Here is a 19,983-nt window from a genome sequence, read left to right as displayed (position 1 = left end):
TCCCAGAACCAAAAAGAAAAGACAAAAAAAAAAAATCTGAGCTTAGTAGTTCATGCCTATCATCCCAGCTACTTGGGAAACATAAATAGGAAGATCTTAATGCAAAAAGGTCCTGGCAGAACACAAGACCCTATTTGAAAAATAACAAAAGCAAAAAGGGCTGGGACCAAGGCTTAAGTGGTAAATCACGTGCCTGGCAAGTGCAAGACTTTCATTTCAAATCCCAATACTTCAAGTAAACTGGGTACCACTGTACATGTCTGCAATTCCAACACTTGGAAGAGGCATAAAGACCTCAACTTTGAGTCCAGCTTGAATTATACAGGGAGGGCTGGGAATATGGCCTAGTGGCAAGATTGCTTACCTCGTATACATGAAGCCCAGGGTTCGATTCCCCAGCACCACATATATAGAAAACGGCCAGAAGTGGCACTGTGGCTCAAGTGGCAGAGTGCTAGCCTTGAGCAAAAAGAAGCCAGGGACAGTGCTCAGGCCCCGAGTTCAAGGCCCAGGACTGGCCAAAAAAAAAGAAAAGAAGAAGAAGAAGAATTATACAGGGAGACCTTATCTCAAAACAAAGCATACACAAAACCAAATTAACCTCAAATAACTATTATTAAGGTTCAAGGGAAACCTCAAATGATTGTAGTCCAAACACCCTCTAATGCTTTACAAACCCTTCTCAACACCCCATATAGAGGGACCCTCCCACTTATGTGAGTACCAGGGACAGAGACTGGTCAAGTCCAGAAAATCTTTCCTTTCTAGCTAGCTCTGGGGAAAAGCTCAGATTGCACCAACCTGGCCCCTCCCCATTCCCACCCCGCCCTTGTGTTTGGTCCTCTTTATTTCCAATGGGCCTGCATAGAAGAGGCCAAATTCCTCTTGTAAACTTCCTCAGGCTTGGAAGGGGCCACATGTTTCTCAGCCGCAGCTCTGGAATGCTGGCCTTTTTGCCTTCCTCACAGCTTCAGATCTACACAAGGCTGCCCCTCTTACCTAAGTGCCACCATTGCCGTGTGTGTGTGTGTGTGTGTGTGTGTGTGTGTGTGTGTGTACAATGGGAATTGCTTTTCATTTCCTTTGAGTAGTTCACATTTGCAAACATCAGGGAACAATTGCAGAGAGGCAGCATGACATATGATGACATAGGAACAAGGTTATGCAGAGCCCAGCATATCAGAACGTCTGGAAAACCCTTAAGTGAAGAATGCTCGTCTCCATGAAGCCTTCATAATTTAAAGGGGACAATGACTATCTGAAGCAGTCAAGGTCTCCGTTAAATCTGGCAAGGCTAGGTGGGTGGCGGGGGTGCGTCAGATGCAAGGGGACCCTTTGGTCTTTAGCGACATCATTATCTGTGGGTTATTATCATTACTACAAATACTAATACACTTTTATTAAGCACTGGCAATGACCCAGGGCAAGTGAGTTTAAGTTCATATTATATCCATTTTCATTATCTAGAGAAAAGAGGAGAATGAACAAAGGACTATCATGTGAAATTCTAAACTAGGAAAAATGAAAAAAAGGTTAATTAAAAAAAAAAAACCCACAGAGGAAAGAGAAAGGCTCCAACTGTTTGTGGTCAGGACTCATGATGGATAGTGGCTCTTGTCACCCCGGACAATGTTCCCTATGATTTCTTTCCATATCTCTCTCTCTCCAAAAAAAAAAAAGAAAGAAAGACTTCCTCTCAGCTAAGGACATGGCAGGGACAGGAGAGAGTGAGAAAAGCAACTTTCATCTCAAGGGTCCCTTTTGACTCTGAAGTCCTACTGCTAACATCTAGCCACAAACAAATCCAAATTTGTCATTAAATATACAGTGAGATGGAAAATTTAAATGAAATTCAGACCTGGTAATGCAGGCCTATAATCCCAGCACTTTGGAGGTAGAGGCAGGAGGATCATGAGGTCCCCGCCATCCTGAGCTACAGAGTAAGCCTCGGTCTCACAATTAATTAATTAGTTAATTCATTTATTTATTAAACCCTGATAGATCTCTCCACAAAAGACCTTTTTTTGTGTGCCTCTGACATTAAAATACTGAAGCAGAGAATTTTCAGCTTTTAAGGGAAACCCTGGCTTTTCAGATTTAATGGAGACCCTCAATTTCTGGACAGCTCTTATCTGTAAGGACAAGTGTGAGAAATGTCCCATTTATAACACTTCTTTGAAAGTCTCCTATGAAATAATCTTTCTGCTCTCTGACTCTATGTTTAGTGACTTAGACTGTGCTTCTGTGCGAGTTATTCTTCTCCATGAAGGGGTTTTCAAAGTATATAACCCCAAATGGGAAATCAGAATAGCAAGCATATCCGCAGAATGGATACTACATGTGGAAGTGCGTCATCCCAGCCGGAACGTCCTTGCAAGGAAGCCTGTGTAGAGTGTATATTTATGTCACCTGGAAGGTGCTTAGAGTTTCCTTGTTGGAGCTCATGTTAGTTGAAATTTTGATCTGTCATTCCAAATTACTCTGAATTCAATTATTGATGTCTTGTACAGTGTCACCTGAGATGGTGTACGTGTTTGCGCATGTGTCATGTTTATAGAAACATACCTGGAAATAAGCAGTGGTGTATCCAGGGTCTTGTAGCAGAACAAGGCTCACGGTCTATGTACTTGAGACCCCACATCCTGCTCTTCCTGCTAAACTGCGATCTCATGGACAAAACACAACAGCTGATCTTGGAGAATTCTTTACCGCTCCTCCAAGTAAGAAGCCATACCCCCAAAATGTTCTCTGCATATACACTATGACAAATATCTCTTAGAAAGTTGGCTTAGAGGGAGGATTGTTTAGAATGGAGGCAGAGCAGGCTCTGTGGGAATATACATATATTTTGGTGCTTCCCAGTATCTTTCCTTCTCAGGCTCTTAAGGATTTTGATTACAGGATAATTCAAGCATTCCTTTTCATGTCTCACCTTAAATTCAATAAATGTTGACTGAATAGATGAAGCTAGAAATGAGTCAAACGAGGTGTACTAGCATACACCTGCCACCCCCAAACTCAGGAGGCTGAAGCAAGAAGATCGAGGGACAGCTTAGGCTACATAGCAAGACCCTATCTGTCTGAGAGACAGAGACAGAAAAAGAGAGAAAAGGAGGGAGGGAGGGAGGGAGGGAAGGAAAGGGAAGGGAAGGGAAGGGAAGGGAAGGGAAGGGAAGGGAAGGGAAGGGAAGGGAAGGGAAGGGAAGGGAAGGGAAAGGGAGACATATAGGAAGAAAAAAATGGAATTTTAAATAAATGGCTAATGGCTTAGTGGCAGTTAAGTTTGGTAATGAAAGGATTAAAATGGGAATACATACTCAATTTGTTTGGTAATGACCATCCTGCAGTTGAGAGGTGATCTTCTAGCAAGCTCTGGGAACCCCTGTGCCATGAGTTGCACATATTCTCACAACCTCTCTTTAAGAAGACACTGCTTTTTCTATTACAAAGTTGATAATCTGAAATATTAAGAAGCCATACAACTTTCTCATTTACCCTGCTAAGATATAACAGAGCCTTTACATTATCTGTATTTCAATCATTTTAAAATGTTAAACACCTGGCAACAATCCAAGTTCTCTTCCACTTCTGACACATTCCCACCAATCTGGGTCCTTTTGTAACTGCTATTTTATCACTTCCCTACTTGCTGGCATCCCAAAAAGATATTTTAGACTTACTTGGCATATTTCCTGTCTTAATCCTAGAATTTGCCATTTCTCCAAGGATCCCTATTTTCTTTTGTTTTCAGAACAGTATTAGAAGCCAACATCTAGTCACTTGGGTGTGATTATTGCTATTGTGGTTATTGTTACTGGGATGTCTGATAAGCCCTGTCTGCAGCCAGAGAAAGCAAATATGTGTGGGTGTAATATATATAGATAGATATATTATATATTATATTATATATTAAGATAGGCATACATATACCTATCAATCTAAACATGTGGTCTTAGTAATATGGACACTCTGATTATCATCCCCAGGGAACATTCTAGCCTCTTCCCTTGTTATCTATAAATTCCCACCCTAACAGTATCCTGGCTTCTACCATCTGCTGCCTATTTACTGTATACTTCACTCAGTTCCACTAGATATGTGTCAGAATTGTTAACCTGGCTTCTCATGAAGCGTTATCAACCACAGGCTTCTTTTGCCTTAGACTCATTTTCCAAAGTTACTTATATCTGTATCTTTTCCTCCCCCTTCAGTAAATTGATCTATACACAGCTAGGTTCTCTTGTCATTCCTTCCTGGGAGATCTCCCAACCTTTTAAGGTACTTAAAAAAATTGTGTATACTATGGTTTACTTTTTGCTATAAAGTTCTATAGGTTTTGACATGAGTATCTACCATCTAATGGTGAAAAATGCCATGTACATAGTATCACAGAAGTTTTACAACCCTAAAAAGTACCTGTGCATCACTTATGGACCACCACCACCACCACTGAAAATCACTGAATCACTGAAAATCACTGAAAAGCAGGGGCAGGGCTGGATACTGAACTCAAGGTCTTGAGTATGCTAGGCAAACACTAGCACTGAGCTACATCCTCAGCCCATTGATCTTTTAATGTCTAGACGTTTTGCTTCTTCTAGAATACTAAGTAACTGGAATCACCTTTCAGGCTGGCTTCTTTCATTTAGAGCCAGCTAAGGTGATGCATACGTATAACATCAGCTACTCAAGAGATCAGAAAGATCATGGTACAAGGCCAACCAGGCAAAAGGTTAGTAAGAGCACCATGTCAAACACAGAAGCCTGGTATGGTGCCTGTGATCCAAACTACAAAGGAGCTAAAAATCCTAAGATCTAGTGATGTGTCTCAAGCAGAAGAATCCATGCCTAGCAAGTGAAAGGCTCCAAGTCAAAACCTCAATACTTCTATTTTTTTAAAGTAATCAATTTGTTTGCCCATGCCTTTTTGTGACTTGACAGCTTGTTTTGTCTTTTAAAAACATCATGTTAATTGTACAAAAGGGTTTCATTGTTACAATGTACTTTGAAAAGTTTGTCCCCTCTATTAGGTTCCTTTTATTCTCCCCTTTCCCTTTCAAAAACTATTTAGTGGTTACACACACACACACACACACACACACACACACACACACTTTTGTTCTTCTTTATGGTTGACTAATACTTCATTGTGTATATACACCACATATTCTTTATCCATTCATAAATTGTTAGACACCTGGGTTGATTTCATAGCTTGGCTATTGTGAACAGTGCTGTGATAAACAGCATGTGCAGGTGTCTCTCTTGTATGGTGGTATACACCCCTTTGGATATATGCCCAGGAGTGGTAGAGTGGAGTCATAGGGGAGTCTATTTTTGACTTTTTGGTGAGCCTCTGTACTGATTTCCCTAGTGGCCGCACTGTTCCACTGTGTGAATGTCCCACAGTTTACTTATCCATTCACCAACATAAGGACTTTTGGTTGCTTCCAGTTTTTTGAAATTATAAACAAAGCCACTCTAAATTCGTTAAAAAATTTGCATATACAAACCTTTTGCAGACCTACCCCTTCAAATCAATGAGGCAAAGATCTAAGAGCACAATACCCAGACTGTATGATTAAATTATGCTTTGCTTTGTGAGGAACTCTAAAACTTGCCTTCCAAAACAGAAGCACAGTTTTATCTCTCTAGCAATGAGTACCTGATGCTTCATACCCTTGTCTACATTTGGTACCATTGGGTCTTTGTTTTGTCTTGACTTCATTTTAAGTCCACAATGACATGTCATTGTTTGGACTTCTCTGACACATGGTGTTGAGCATCTGATCATGTTTGTTTGTCTTATATGTATCTTCTTCGATGCAGCACCATCTATTCAGAGCTTTTGCCCATTAAAAATATTTTTTTTCTCTCAGCAGATGAGTAATGTCCCCACATTGTAACAAAGTTTGAGGGAGGCACATGTCCTGCAGGTATGTGAGAACCCAATCATAATGTTTATGAATTGGAAAAGGATCCTTGCCTATTTTTAAAATTATTCTATTATATATGCTATTATCACTTTTTTTTTTGTAAGTTGTGGGGCTTGAATTTAGGGCCTAGGCACTGACCCTGAGCTTTTGCCCCCCTCAAAGCTAGCACTCTACCACTTTGCACTCCAATTCCAGTTTTCTGGTGGTTAACTGGAGATAAATGTCTCACAGGCTTTTCTGCCTGGGCTGACTGTGAACTGCAAGATCTCAGCCTCCTGAGAAGCTGGGACAGGCATGAGCTACCAGTGCGTGGCACATATGTGTTTTGTTTCAATATTTTTTTTCTATGAATGACCTTTTTACTTTTTATTTTTGGCAGTTCTAGGGTTTGAACTCAGCTTACATGCATTCAAATGTGCAACATTATTATTAGGAAAACACAAATTAAAATCAGAATTGGATACTACTATATACTGACTAGAATGGGTAAACTGCATAAAACAGACAATACCAAGTGCTGACAAGGATGTGGTATAATGGCAATTTTCATACATTGCTGATAGAGCTGCAAATAAATGATATCATCACTGGGGAATGAACAATTCAGTAAAATTTTCTCTTTTGAGGTAAATTGTAATTTATAGTTCATTTTAGAAAAAATATATTCAAAAAGGGAAAGGACATGTATTGGAAACACTTTCTTATCCTCATGTCCCCAGTGCCTCGCTCTGCTCCTCGGAGGCAACCAATTAGTTTGTTTCAGCTTTATTCATGCATACAATATGTGTCTAGTTACATTTATATTTACACTTCCTTTTTGATTGTGTATATATGCGTGTTAGTCTCCATAACTTCAAAAAGTTAATGCAAGCAACATTACCAGCACTGTTTTATTCCTGCTCTTCACATTTAATAATACATCTCAGGAATTTATTCTGTATCAGTAAAAATCTTCTTAATTCCTTTTTATAGCTAGATAACACTGCACTGTCACAATTCCTTCTGCTAATACTTTATCAGGGTATTAGGGTCCTTTGTGGTTTTTCCCACTATAAACTATGTTTCATCTCATATTTCCAAGTAATTTTTTGATGGTTGCTTATACACACGTACACTGACCCACAAGATTCAGCAAATCCATTCCTAACTCTATACCCAAGTGAAATGTCAAAACCTGCACATTAATGATTATTGAAGTCTATAAAAATCTCAAGAATGAAAGCTCAGAGGTCTTTCAGTGTGCAAGTAGATAAACACATTTTTGTACCAGTTGAGAGTTCTATCTGAAATGATTGGCTCCAGAACCCTTTCATATTTGGGGGGCTGGGGTGTATGTGGAATATCTGCGTAGACTACACAGATAATTATACCTAGTCCAAATTCAGAAACCTGAAGTGCTCTGAAATCCAAAACTATTTAAATACTGAAATGATATTAAAAACTTTTCAGATCTCAGACCATTCTAGATGTTCAAATCAACAGTGCTTAATTAATTAGAATATCCAATGGGTAGACAATAATTCAACAATAAAAAACAAGTTGGGCACCCCTAAAATCCTAGCTACTTGGGAGGTGAAATCAGGAGGATTGCTGTGTGAGGCCAGTCCAAGGAGAAAAGTTTGAGAGATCCTTTCTCAACCAACAGCTGGGCACAGTGGAGTTGGTACACGCTTGGGCAAGAAGCATTACTCTATTACAAAAACAGTGAATGCTAGCAGGAGCTGGAGGCATGGCTCGGTGGTAGAGTGCCTATCTAGGAAGTGTGAGGCTGAGTTCAAACTCAAGTACCACCAAAAAGTTACTAATAGAGATACTTTATGAATAAGCCTCAAAATCATCATCTTAAGTGAAAGATTTACCTATAACATTCTACATAGCAATTAAGTCCATTTATATTATGCTCTGAATGGAACAAACTAAGGAGATGGAAATCAGATCAGACGGCTAGGTACTGAAAGGGGGGAAATGAACAAGGTGAAACCTTTTGGGGTGACGACAATCTCCTAATCCTGATTATGGGGATAGTTACCCAACTACCCCTATTTGTCAACTCATTAAACTGTATACACAAAAAAAGCCAACTCTACTATATGTAAGTTACATCTCAATAAACCCAATACTAACTTTTTAAATTTTAAAATGACTTTAATAGCCCAATTTAGATAATTGAGAGACTGCATCTTTAAAAGAAAAATAGAAAAAGAATCATTAGTTTTCAGCTTAAGATATGGCTTGGGTAGTGCAGCAGGTGCCTAACAAGCACAAGCTCCTGAGTTCAACCCCTTTATACCACACAATAGCAATGACAACCATAAAAACAAAGAAGCTATCATTAGCTGGATATGGTGGAACATGCCTGTAATCCTAGCACTCAGGACCTGAGGAAGGAGGGGCTGGTCTATAGACTGAGGCTAGGTCTCAAGTAAATATATAGAAAACAATATAATTTATAGTACAGCTAGGTAATGTCTATATTATCTGTGTTTATAAAACATTTGACCATTTTTTTAACCAATTCATTTGTAAGGTTACAAAAAAGCGTATGCACAATAAGGCAACTCAAGAGTTGGAAATTCCCCCAAAATTGTCCGTTTTTTCATAGAAAGCTTCATTTTATAACTATATTTCATTAACTTATTGCCTATTGGTGATCAATTTAACCTGCAGCTACTCTCCCTTCCTGAAGTTTGGAGGTAGATCTCAACCCTTTAATAATTCTTTGATCTTTCCTATGACCAGCCTTCATCCTGAAATTACATAGGTGTTTCCAGCCCTCAGTCAATCCATTCAAGAAATGCACAAAGTCTGACAAGTAGTCCACTTTAGATGAAATAGTACAACATGAATTTTATGTTAAAGATTTGTACAAGATACAAATTTTACCCATAAAATTTTGAGAGCAAATACAAGTATAATTGTTCTATTTGGGAATTGGACTTGGTTCAATCTAGGTATGTTCCTCCATAGTCTATAATACTGCAAAGTATATCCCAAATCCTTGGAATCCTTAAAATTATTGTGCATGCACTGAAAACACTTTCTTATCCTTATGTTCTCAGCACCTTGCTCTGCAATATGGAAATGCAAGTAAAAACCCAAATGAAGTGCTATTAATATACATGTGCTTAACATTACATGCACTTGCTGTGGCCCATAGCCACTCCCCCCCCCCCCCCCCCCACCAAGCTGAGGTTCACTGGTCCAGACTATGCCATCTCTTGTAGTCAGAAAAGTGATCCTTGCCTATGCCTGACGAAAACAGAGAAGATGGACTTCAGATAATTAATGCTTTGGTTCTTCAAAATATACCACGCTACCAATCAAGCCTAAAACCCACTGAATTGGCAAAAGTATTTGCATGCATATTTACTGTCATATCACTCATGTATATGATGTACTATGATATAGCTGATACTTACATTTAGAATATTTAAAGAACTCATACAATAAAAACATAATCCAACTGAAAATGGGCAAGAAATATGAGTAGACAGGTGAGTCTTGTGGCTCATGCCTGTAATTCAAGCTATTGGGGAGGGGAAAGGGAAGGGGAGGGGAGGGAAGGGAGAAGAAGGGGAGAGAAAGGGAAGGGAAAGAGAGGGGAGGAGAGGGAAAGGGGAGGGGAGGGGAAGGGGAAGGGGAAGGGAAGGGGAGGGGGAAGAACAATACTGAATTATAAGCATTTTAAAAGGTGAATCATATAGTATGTGAATTGTAACTAGGGAAGCTGTTACTAAACAATGGAAATCCTTTGCTAGCTCTCCTTTACCAAAGCACTTAGTTTAACTGGGCACTGAGGGTCATGCATTTCTAAATAAATGCAACCACTTATCTCTTATTTCCTGACTACACCACTAAGTCATCTCAAACACTTAATGATGATCACAGACCTTTAAGTAGAATCCTGCCACTGTTAAGAATGTTTCTCTCCCCTCTTCTCTTTCTGGCAAACTACTATTGTTCAAGAACAACTGCTGTTCCTCCCAAGAAACCATTTCTACCTTCAATCTTGTGTATACTGTGAATACTGATCTATATGTCTGCCCTACCAGCACCCTTGAACTCCCTGCATTTACAGCCAGTCTCACCCTCAGCTCCATGATCTAATGCTTGTAAAGCACTTAGTAAGTGTTTATTGAATAAATGAATGACAAAACACTCCCTCACTACTGACCAGAAATTGTGCTGTTTTTCCTCCAACTAGTTTAATTGGTAAAAATCCATACAAATGTAACTTGAGTTCTGGCCTTTAGAGACCAATAAAATGAAATAAAAATACAAATTTGGTGCCAACATTGAGACTTAGAAAATTACCATAAAGTAACATTTCATGGGGGTTCATAGTTCAGATACTTATCATTGTTGACTGAACATACTTACTGAAGTCAATACTCTTTTATTCAACATATTAAATGTGTTGTTTAACTCTGGTAACCACAGCTGTGACTTAGTTAACGATCTCAATAAATCCTACTTAAATCAGAGACAGGAAAAAATTATGCAAATGAATTCTTATCTGTTTTTCTGCCCAAGGCATATCTGATAACAGATAAAACATACTCCAAATAGTCTCTATTTAATAGTCAGGAAGCCATTGGAGGTTTTATTTGGACTGAAATCAAATACAAAGAAAAGAAGCCTGCTATATTCACAAATGGTTTTATTTCAGAAAGAAATCATACATCAAAAGGAGACATAGATAAGAGCTTACATTCTCTTATAGAAGTGAATCTAGGAAAGTCAACAGTTATTAGTATACAAAGCCACCTGATTAAAAAAGACAGTAACAGATAATGACAGATGGGCTTGCCTTAGATTCACCCAGGAAATAATACTTTTTGTTTAAAAACAAGAAGGCATTGGTCTTTAGAAACGAGTTTGTAGTTCTAATGGACTTTGAAAATCAAACCAATCACCCAGTCTCACCCCCACATTCATCCTGGCAGGATGGAAACCATCCATCAATTACACCTTGCAGCTAGACAGGATATCTTCCACTAATCTCTTGTAAACCCAGGCATCACCCTTAAGCCGCTGCCTCCTGATACCCACCACATCGGGTTTTTGAAGCTGGCACACTTCTAGTTCAAACTGCATTGTCACCTTGCCAAAATCTGACTGTGTTTGACACTTCAGTGTATAGCTGGAAAAGAAAAAAAAAAAAAAAAAAACAAGATAAGATACCAGTTAGTAAAAGAACCATGAATATATTCTGGATAATACCAGATGAGGTTTTAAGCTTCTTGGTGGCAGTAGGGGAAATGAGCCATTATTTCACATGAAGCAATGTATTACTGCTTAGTTTCCAAATGGCCTAGATATGCTTTTGTGACCAAAGTATGACCAGTGTTGTCCCACAAGCTGAGCTGAGGATCCTAAGAAAGAGTACGGATGAAAGGTGTTGCCAAAATTCTCCCTTGCTCCAAAGGACAGCTCTTCTTTCATAGCAGAACATGCCATTCACACTCATGAAATCTGGCATTTCTGATGGGACTCTTTTAACAGTGCAATCCAATAACATCAGGCCAGTTCCACAATGCTCATAACAAAGGAAAGAACAGAGATTAAGAATATTTTGTGTTCATGTGCCTCATCTGAAATATAAATTCCATGTAAACAAAGCCAAGGCTATTACCCTATCAGAAAGACATTTATTCTTGCATCTTTGTTGTCATTTTTTTTTCAAAAAGAATAGTAAGAGGTTATAATTACTGGAGCACTTTATAGCAGAAAGCAAAGCAAAAGAAAAATCCAAGAAGATGGTAGAGTTCTCATAATTGTAACACACGGCATTCATAGTCACAACTGCACATCACCTCCCCTGACAATGGGCAGGCCCAGTCAAGTGAAGCTTTAAGCTCATCTTAAGAAATAAGATTAATAGCTTAGCATGTGGCTTATGCTTGTAATCCTATCTACTCAGGAGACTGAAACCTGGAGAATCTCAGTTAGTTCAAGGCCAACCTAGGCAAAAAGTCCATAAGATTACATCTCTGATTTACCAAGCAAAAGATGGGCTAAAGACATGGCTCAAGTGGTAGAAGAACACTAGCCAAGAACAAGAAAGCCAAGTGAGCTCAAAGCCCCAAGTTCAGGCCCCAATATTAGCATGTGCACGTGTGCACACACACACACACACACACAAATTTTGCACTGGGAAAATTACATAATTTTAATTCACATAAATAAAATTATTTTACATTATAGTTTTGTCATATTGATCTTAAATAAATAACAAACCCAAGCAAGAAATACTAGGAGTGATTTTACATATCAGTTTCTACATAATTAAAAGCCTATGATATTCAGGAGGCTGAAGCATGAGGATCACAGTTCGAAGCCACCCTGGGCAGGAAAGTCCGTGAGACTTTTTTTTTTTTATTTAGCAATTAACCACCAAAAAGCCAAAATTAGAGGTATAGATCCACTTTGTAAAATGCCAATCTTGAGTGAAAAAGCTAAGGGACAGCATCAAGTGGTATAATGACAGTCTTGAATGCAAAAAGTTAAGGACAGCCCAGGTCCTGAGTAAGCCTTAGCCCCAATGTGGACTGGGACACATGGACACACAGACACATGCACACGCACACACGTGCACGCACACACACACAGAGCATTCAATTGGGTACTCTTTCTCAAAAGTGTATAGAAATTACTTTGTATTTGTTATATACAAGGAGGTGTCAAACAAAATATTCTCCATTTATTTAGTTATGTTTTGAGGAAGGGTATGATCCCTTAAAAACCAACACCAAACCACGGAAAATCAACTTTTGCTTTCCAACTTTGTCATAAGAAGGTAAAAACAAGGTAAAGGAAAAGAAAAAGTCAAGACAGAGTCCTCTGGTTGCTCAGGAGGACAAAGTACTGGTTAGTATCCAGTTAGTGATCTCCAGAAAGAGAAATTGCATGCTGAAGGAAAGATCACCCAAAGTCTGTGACAAGAGATCGGGCTAGACTGTCGCCAAGAAGCTTCTGAGGGCTGTTCACTCAAAAGCAAGGGAAGTTTAAGTAGAATAACCTCCTTTATGTACTGAAAACCTAATCCTGCAAGACAGCCAGTCACAAAGAGAAGGATTATCTATAAATCACTGATTTGTTCCAAGTGTCTCACTCATTTAATTATACTTTACAAATATTCTTATAAAAATATTTTTTTAATTAAAGGAGAACTAAAAGTCTAGATTTTCCTTTAGTGGTGACAATACTGGTGCTTAACAGTCAAACCAAATGAAGAGAATAAATTATGAGCAATGAGGGCTGGGATGTAGCTCAATGGCAAAGTGCTTGCCTAGCAAGTACAACGTCCTGGGTTCGATCCCCAGTACCAAAAAAGAAAAGACAAAAAAAAAAAAAATTATGAGCAATGACATTACTATAAAAGCTTTCTGGAAAGTAGTAGGAATTTTTTTAAAAACTAGCAAGTTAGGAGAAGAAAACAAATCAGTGTACATTTCTTCAAAGCAAAAAGTAAAAAGTGGTTCTTACCCCTTTTGTATGAAGTCAACATGCTTCTTTGGGAGAACAGACATTATTTCATTCAGGAGCTGATCAGGATTTACTAATTTGGTTGTAGTCACATTATAGTGAAGCTTAAAAAGAAAAAGAAGAAATGAGAAGTAAATCTATAGCCACACAAAACCACCCTCCCCAACCTACAGATCTAAAACTCCTCAATACAATACCTTTCCAAAGAAAAAAGTTCAAGGAAATACTGAAAGACTTGATAGCCAACTCAGCTAGTTAATTGGGTTAGGGTGATTGGGAAAGTCAGGAGAAATAATATTTAGTAGGAACTATTCCTATATTATCTATTTTATACTTTCATCTTCCTCTCCTACCAATCTTTTTCAAGGAAATAGCTACTAAGTAGCATCAACCTGTCCATGTGCTAGAACTCTACTTCTTTCTTTCTTCCCATACCAGTAGTAGCCCTGAAATGGAAACTATGGGAACATGAAATAAATGCTGAAAAAAGTTTGCTCTGCGGGCTGAGAATATGGCCTAGTGGCAAGAGTGCTTGCCTCACATACATAAAGCCCTAGGTTCTATTCCCCAGCACCACATATATAGAAAACGGCCAGAAGCGGCGCTGTGGCTCAAGTGGCAGAGTGCTAGCCTTGAGCAAAAAGAAGCCAGGGACAGTGCTCAGGCCCTGAGTCCAGGGCCCAGGACCGGCAAAAAAAAAAAAAAAATTTTTTCTCTGTATCTAGTTCCGCATGTTTCCTTAATGCTTTCTGGATTATTTATGAAGACCATTACAGAGTTCCAGAAGCAGATTCGATAATTCTATAAGGGAATGAATGTAACAGGCATGCCTTTTTAAAAGCAATGTCTAAACTTGCACCTCCATGTTCATTGCTGAACTATTCACAATAGCCAACATATGGAAACAAACCAGATGCCCCACTATGGATGAATGGATTTTTAAAAATGTGGTACCTATATGCAATGGAATTTTACACTGCCATTAGAAAGGACAAAACAATGGCATTCGCTGGAAAAATGGATGGAACTAGAACAAATCATGTTGAGTGAGACAAGCTAATAAAAGAGAGAAATGGTGTATAGTCTCCCTGATATACGGGTGTTAGAATTAATTACAGAACAAAGTAAACAGGTCTCAAGATACCAAAATACAGTGAAAAGAAAAGAGGACACAGAATAAGTAGAAAGTATGTGAAATTGATAATAATAATATAGCAGAAGGGACCATCACTACATTGGACACTAATAAAAGTGAACTAAGCAATTCATGGGTGGGGATGGGAAGGAAGGAATCAGTGAAAGAGGGAACAGATGTTATTAAACAAAAGGACAGTAATATATCACCTGAAATGGAGGAAATGATTTTATTGTTAAAGTTCACAGACTTTGTAAGCTATGTAGAGAAGAATGGTAATTTTCATCATTGTTAAAGTTAAAATGTGTACTGTGAAATACATGTAGTAACTTAAAGTAAAAAAAAATATGTCTATTTGTTTTCCTCTCCTTGACAACCAACTCTGAAAGATACTGGGTGCTGGTGGCTCACACCTGTAATCCTAGCTACTCAGAAGATTGCAATCTAAGGATCACAGTTTGAAGCAGGAGACTTTTATCTCCAATTAACCAATGAAAACAAAAACAGAAGTGAAGCTATGGTCCAAGGGAGTGCTAGCTTTGAACAAATAAGCTCAGGGGCAGTGCCTAGGCCCTGAGTTCAAACCCCAATACTGGTCAAAAACCCCCAAAATATAAAAAAGAAATAATTTCATTTTTTTCCCTTTTCCTTTCCTTGAAACAGGGTTCCAGATATTGACTATACTTGCTCCAATTCCAAGTCCTCCTGCCTTAGCCTCCCAAGTACTGGAATTTCAGATGTGTACTAACCCATTAAGCTAATTTTATTCTTTTATTATATATATTTTCTTAAGTGTTGGTCCTGAGGCTTGAACTCAGGGCACAGGCCCTGTCTCTTGAGATTTTTTTGCTCAAGGTTAGTGCTCTACCACTTGAGCTACAACTGCACTTCCAACCTTTTTCTTTCTTCCCTTCTTTTTTTTAGAGGGGGGTAGTGGTTTATTGGAGATAAGAATCTCATGGACTTTTTGCCTGTGCTGGCTTCAAACTGTGATTCTCAAATATCAGACTCCTGAGTAGCTAGGATTACAGGCATGAGCCACCAAGTGCATGGCTCTAATTTTATTCTTAATGGTCTTCGTCCTTCATTAAGTCACTAACCACTTTCTGTCTACTCACTGTGAGCCAGGCACTGTTTCAATTCTAGAGGAAAAATATTCCTTCTTCCTAGTAGCTCCTTCACTGTCAAATAAAATCAGTTTCTGTGTCTTTCAGATTTGAATTCCTTTTATAAATAACAAAATGTGAAGATAAGAAAGGACCCTGCTATCTTACTTTTAAAAATAAGAACTTGTGGCTTCAAGAAGATGTTTCTTTTTTTTTTAAGTTCTAATATTAAGTACTTGTACAAAGAGGTTACAATTCCTTGTCAATTATAAGTACCATGCATCTTGATCAATGTAATGCCTTCCGTAGTTCTCCCTCTTTCTCCCTCCCAACTCTATCTTCAAGTTATATAGTTCAATGTTTATATAATGCACATTGACTGTAATGACTGCATTTGCTCAGCCTTCTTCTTTTTATTGCTCCACAAAAACATCTTTCTACTTTCTGGAATTCATTTCAATAAGCTGTTCATTAGTTGTTCAGAGGAGTTACACCTTTGGACTCCTCCCCTAAAAGATGTAAATTTCTTAAGATAGACTTTGCCGTAGTGATATAAATGTACATAAGTACATAAAGATATAATTAGCAAAACATTATATGTAATTTTATTTAAGGTAAGTTTACATTTTTAGAAAGTTAGCTCTCTTGATTGTGTTAAGATTTTTGTGCATGTGTGTGCAATACAAAGCATAATTCTAAGTTGATATTTAATAAATTCTATAGACTCAGTTCTTTAAAAAGTAAAGCCAGCCCTTGGTGGCTCATGCCTGAAATTCTAGCTACTCAGGAGACTGAGATCTGAGGGTTGCAGTTTGAAGCCAGCCCAAGTAGGAAAGTCCATAAGATACTCACCTCCAATTAACTATCAAAAAAGCCAGAAAGCCAGAGTGAAGCCATGGCTCAAGTGGTAGACTGCTAGCCTTGAGAAGAAAAAAAAAAAAAAAAGAAAGAAAGAAAGAAAGAAACCTCAAGGATAGAGCCCAGGCTCTAAGTTCCAGACCCCGGACTGGCACACACATGCGCACACATACACGTGCACACACACAGTATGGTGGTGCACATCTGTGACATCAGCATTCAGAATGCTGATAGATTATAAAGTTCAAGGCCAGACAGCTACATAGTAAGATGCTGAATCTTTATCCCCTCCAAAAAAATAAACAATTAGGTCGTTTCAGATGTTAAATCTGTGCTAATTAAAACTATCATTCTGCTACATTGTGGTTAAAATGCTGAACATTGATGATAATGATCCTTAATATTGATACGTTATATCAATAAGGCATCCTCCCATTTCCAGAGCTTATTTCTAGGCTTATCTATACAAAGGAGACCATGACATCAGTATCACTAGATTTCACAAATGAAAATCAAGTATAAAAAACTGGAGTGGGGCTGTGGCACAAGTGGTAGAGTGCTAACCCTGAGCTCGTCAGCTCTTCACCTCAGGGACAGTGCCCAGGCCCAGAGTTCAAGCCCCAAAACCAGCAAAAAAAAAAAAAAAAAAATGCTGGCAAACTCATTTTAGGTCTGGGAATATAGCCTAGTGGCAAGAGTGCTTGCCTCGCATACATGAAGCCCTGGGTTCAATTCTCCAAGCACCCCATATATAGTAAAGGCCAGAAGTGGTGCTGTGGCTCAAGTTGGCAGAGTGCTAGCCTTGAGCAAAAAGAAGCCAGGGACAGTGCTCAGGCCCTGAGTTCAAGCCCCAGGACTAGCAAAAACAAAAAACAAAAAAACCCTGGAACTAGGCTCTGGGCCTTCTGATTCTCAGTCTTTTAGACATTTCTCCAACATTTGGAAAACACTGAGCAACTACCTACAAAGCCAACGTAACAGCACAGCAGGCCGTATTGAACAATGTATTCAGGTTCGAAACAATTTACATAGGTAAACATTTTTACCATTTTAGCATTTCAGCTTACATTCTTAATAATGTACACAGTTCAACAAGTCCTTTAATTTTATTTATTATTAATCCCAATGTTATGGTTTGAATACTTCAGGTGTCCAGTGGAAAAAAATCTCAGAAATAAAGGTAACATATACCCAATAGATAGCCACATATAAGACATCCCAGTGCACTGGGTAAGCCAACAAGGCAACAAATACTAATGGATAGGTGCCATCTTCTACTTCAAGACAAGGAATAAGTAGGCTCTCACAACATTCTCTTCTCAATTAACTCCCCTACATAGCAGCTCAGCATTTTCCTTTCCCCAAACCACTCCAAATTTTCCAAGTCTTGGTGTTAAAAACTGGAAAAACACAGACCTAGTCCCCAAATCATAATACCACTATCTTCTCTCTCCTCTGGAAGCCATCATCTTGGAACATGGTTTTTTTTACAGAACAGAGCCCAGAGTGTTAAAGCAATGTCTCATCCTAGCAGGTCTGTTTTCACGGTCACTCTGAGTTCTTCAAGGGCATGAGCTTTATCTTATTTATCCATTTACCTCTTACTTCCTCCACTTACATCAAACAAAAATGGCATTCATTTAAGTACTGAGTGAATGCTCAGAGAGAATGCAAGAGGGAAGGAGTATTATATATCTACTAATACCTTTGAAGGGGGGAAATGAAGAGCCAGACTTTGAAGTCAGGCCCCACTTTACCACGCGAACCCCACTTTACCACGACCTGAGATAAGCAGGCCCTGTGAGCAAACCCAAGAGAAGCTTATTAGGGCCCAGCCGGTCAAGAACTCTAACTGGGAATGCTTAACTCTAACTGCCCCAGAATGCCTCAAGCCCTGAGCCAATCAGATTTGTACTTGTAATCTTGCTTGTTTAAACACCTGATTGCTGTAACTTTGTCTTTTGCCTTTATAAGCTCTGTGTAATCGCAGCTGGGGGCTTCCTCCTAACCTCCGCTGTGTCGGTGGGTAGGACGTGGCCTGAGTTGCAGCTCGCTTAAATAAAGCCTTGCCTTGCTTTTGCATTTCAGGCCGTCTTGGTGGTCGTTTCGTGACTTGGCACAATACCTTATTTCTCCTCTCCTTCCCAAACAAATATATTACTTGAACTCAGGGCCTGGGAGCTATCCTTGAGCCTCTTTGTGCTCAGGGCTAGTGCTCTACCACTTGGGCCACAGTGCCACCTCTGGTATTTGACTGGTTAATTGGAGTTAAGAATCATGGGGACTTTTCTGCCTGGACTGGCTTCAAATTGGGATCCTCAGATCTCAGCCTCCTGAGTAGCTTGGATTACAGGCATGAGCCATAGGCGCTTGGCTGACATACTCATTCATAAGAGGTCTAGTCTACTAAACAAAATCTAAACCTCTTAGCCAAGTCCTTGAAGACCTCCCAGGCTACCCTCCCAATCACTCAGTATTTTCCTCACACACAGATTAATAGCTTTCCAGGTGTGCACATATTCTATAAGAGCCTACAAAGGTATCTATCTGTCAGGAACTCTTCTGCATGCCAGATAGAAACATTAAGCTCAAGTTTCCATCCTTAAGGCACTTCTCAATTCCCCATACATGTTGAATGCTAGCTTACCTCCATGTTGCCTCGGTGATTAATTCCTCCATCTGATCTTGAATATGTGAACTACAACTACATACTCTTAAAACTGAGTGGCCCATTTACTGCTGCATTCTTCCTTTTTTTTTTTTTTTAATAGTACTATGGTTTAAACTCGGGGCCTTATGCTTGCTAGGTAGGTGCTCTACTTACTTGAGCCATACACTCACATTTTTTTTTGGGGGGGGGCCAGTCCTGGGGCTTGGACTCAGGGCCTGAGCACTGTCCCTGGCTTCTTTCTGTTCAAGGCTAGCACTCTGCCTCTTGAGCCACAGCGCCACTTCTGGCCATTTTCTGTACATGTGGTGCTGGGGAATCGAACCCAGGGCCTCATGTATATGAGGCAGGCACTCTTGCCACTAGGCCATATCCCCAGCCCCTACACTCACATTTTTTAAGATCCATTACTGCATTCATTATTTTCAAATAGATTCTTGCTTTTCCATGTAAGTGACACGACAGGCATGCACTCAGATTTTTATTGGTCAAGATTGGATCCCATTAACATTTCTATCAGAGTTGGTCTTAAACCATGATCCTGTCTCAGTATGTAAGTAACTACAATTACAGGTGTGAACCACCACACTAAGACTACTTGACCATTCCTAAAGCTCATTGCATAGGAATAGGCATATATGTAATGTTAAAAAAAAACACAAACAAACAGCAAACATGCACATTAGCCAGGTATCTCTGGCTCACACATGTAATTCTAGCTACTGAAGAGGCTGAGAACTGAGGCTCAAGGTTTGAAATCAGATGGAGCAGGAAAGTTCATGACACTCTTAT

The 19,983-nt window shown here is 39.1% G+C and overlaps 1 protein-coding gene and 1 non-coding gene across 2 annotated transcripts in view; both read right to left on the bottom strand.

Moving 5' to 3' along the window:
- Positions 1-5,876: 5,876 nt before the first annotated feature.
- Positions 5,877-5,980, bottom strand: LOC125341828. Its single transcript, XR_007209090.1, has one exon. It is a non-coding gene; the product is annotated as a small nucleolar RNA U13 (small nucleolar RNA).
- Positions 5,981-10,587: 4,607 nt separating this feature from the next.
- Positions 10,588-19,983, bottom strand: part of Melk (maternal embryonic leucine zipper kinase) — a 73,552-nt gene continuing 64,156 nt past the window's right edge. The window contains exons 17-18 of the mRNA XM_048334376.1: positions 13,425-13,528; positions 10,588-11,079 (exon numbers count right to left, since the gene is read on the bottom strand). Coding sequence (XP_048190333.1) covers positions 10,902-11,079; positions 13,425-13,528 — 282 coding nt within the window. The 3' untranslated portion in view covers positions 10,588-10,901. The remainder of the gene's footprint in view (positions 11,080-13,424; positions 13,529-19,983) is intronic.

This window comes from Perognathus longimembris, chromosome 1 (genome assembly GCF_023159225.1).
Source record: "Perognathus longimembris pacificus isolate PPM17 chromosome 1, ASM2315922v1, whole genome shotgun sequence".
NCBI lineage: Eukaryota > Metazoa > Chordata > Mammalia > Rodentia > Heteromyidae > Perognathus > Perognathus longimembris.
This window is presented reverse-complemented; position numbering and strand designations above follow the sequence as displayed.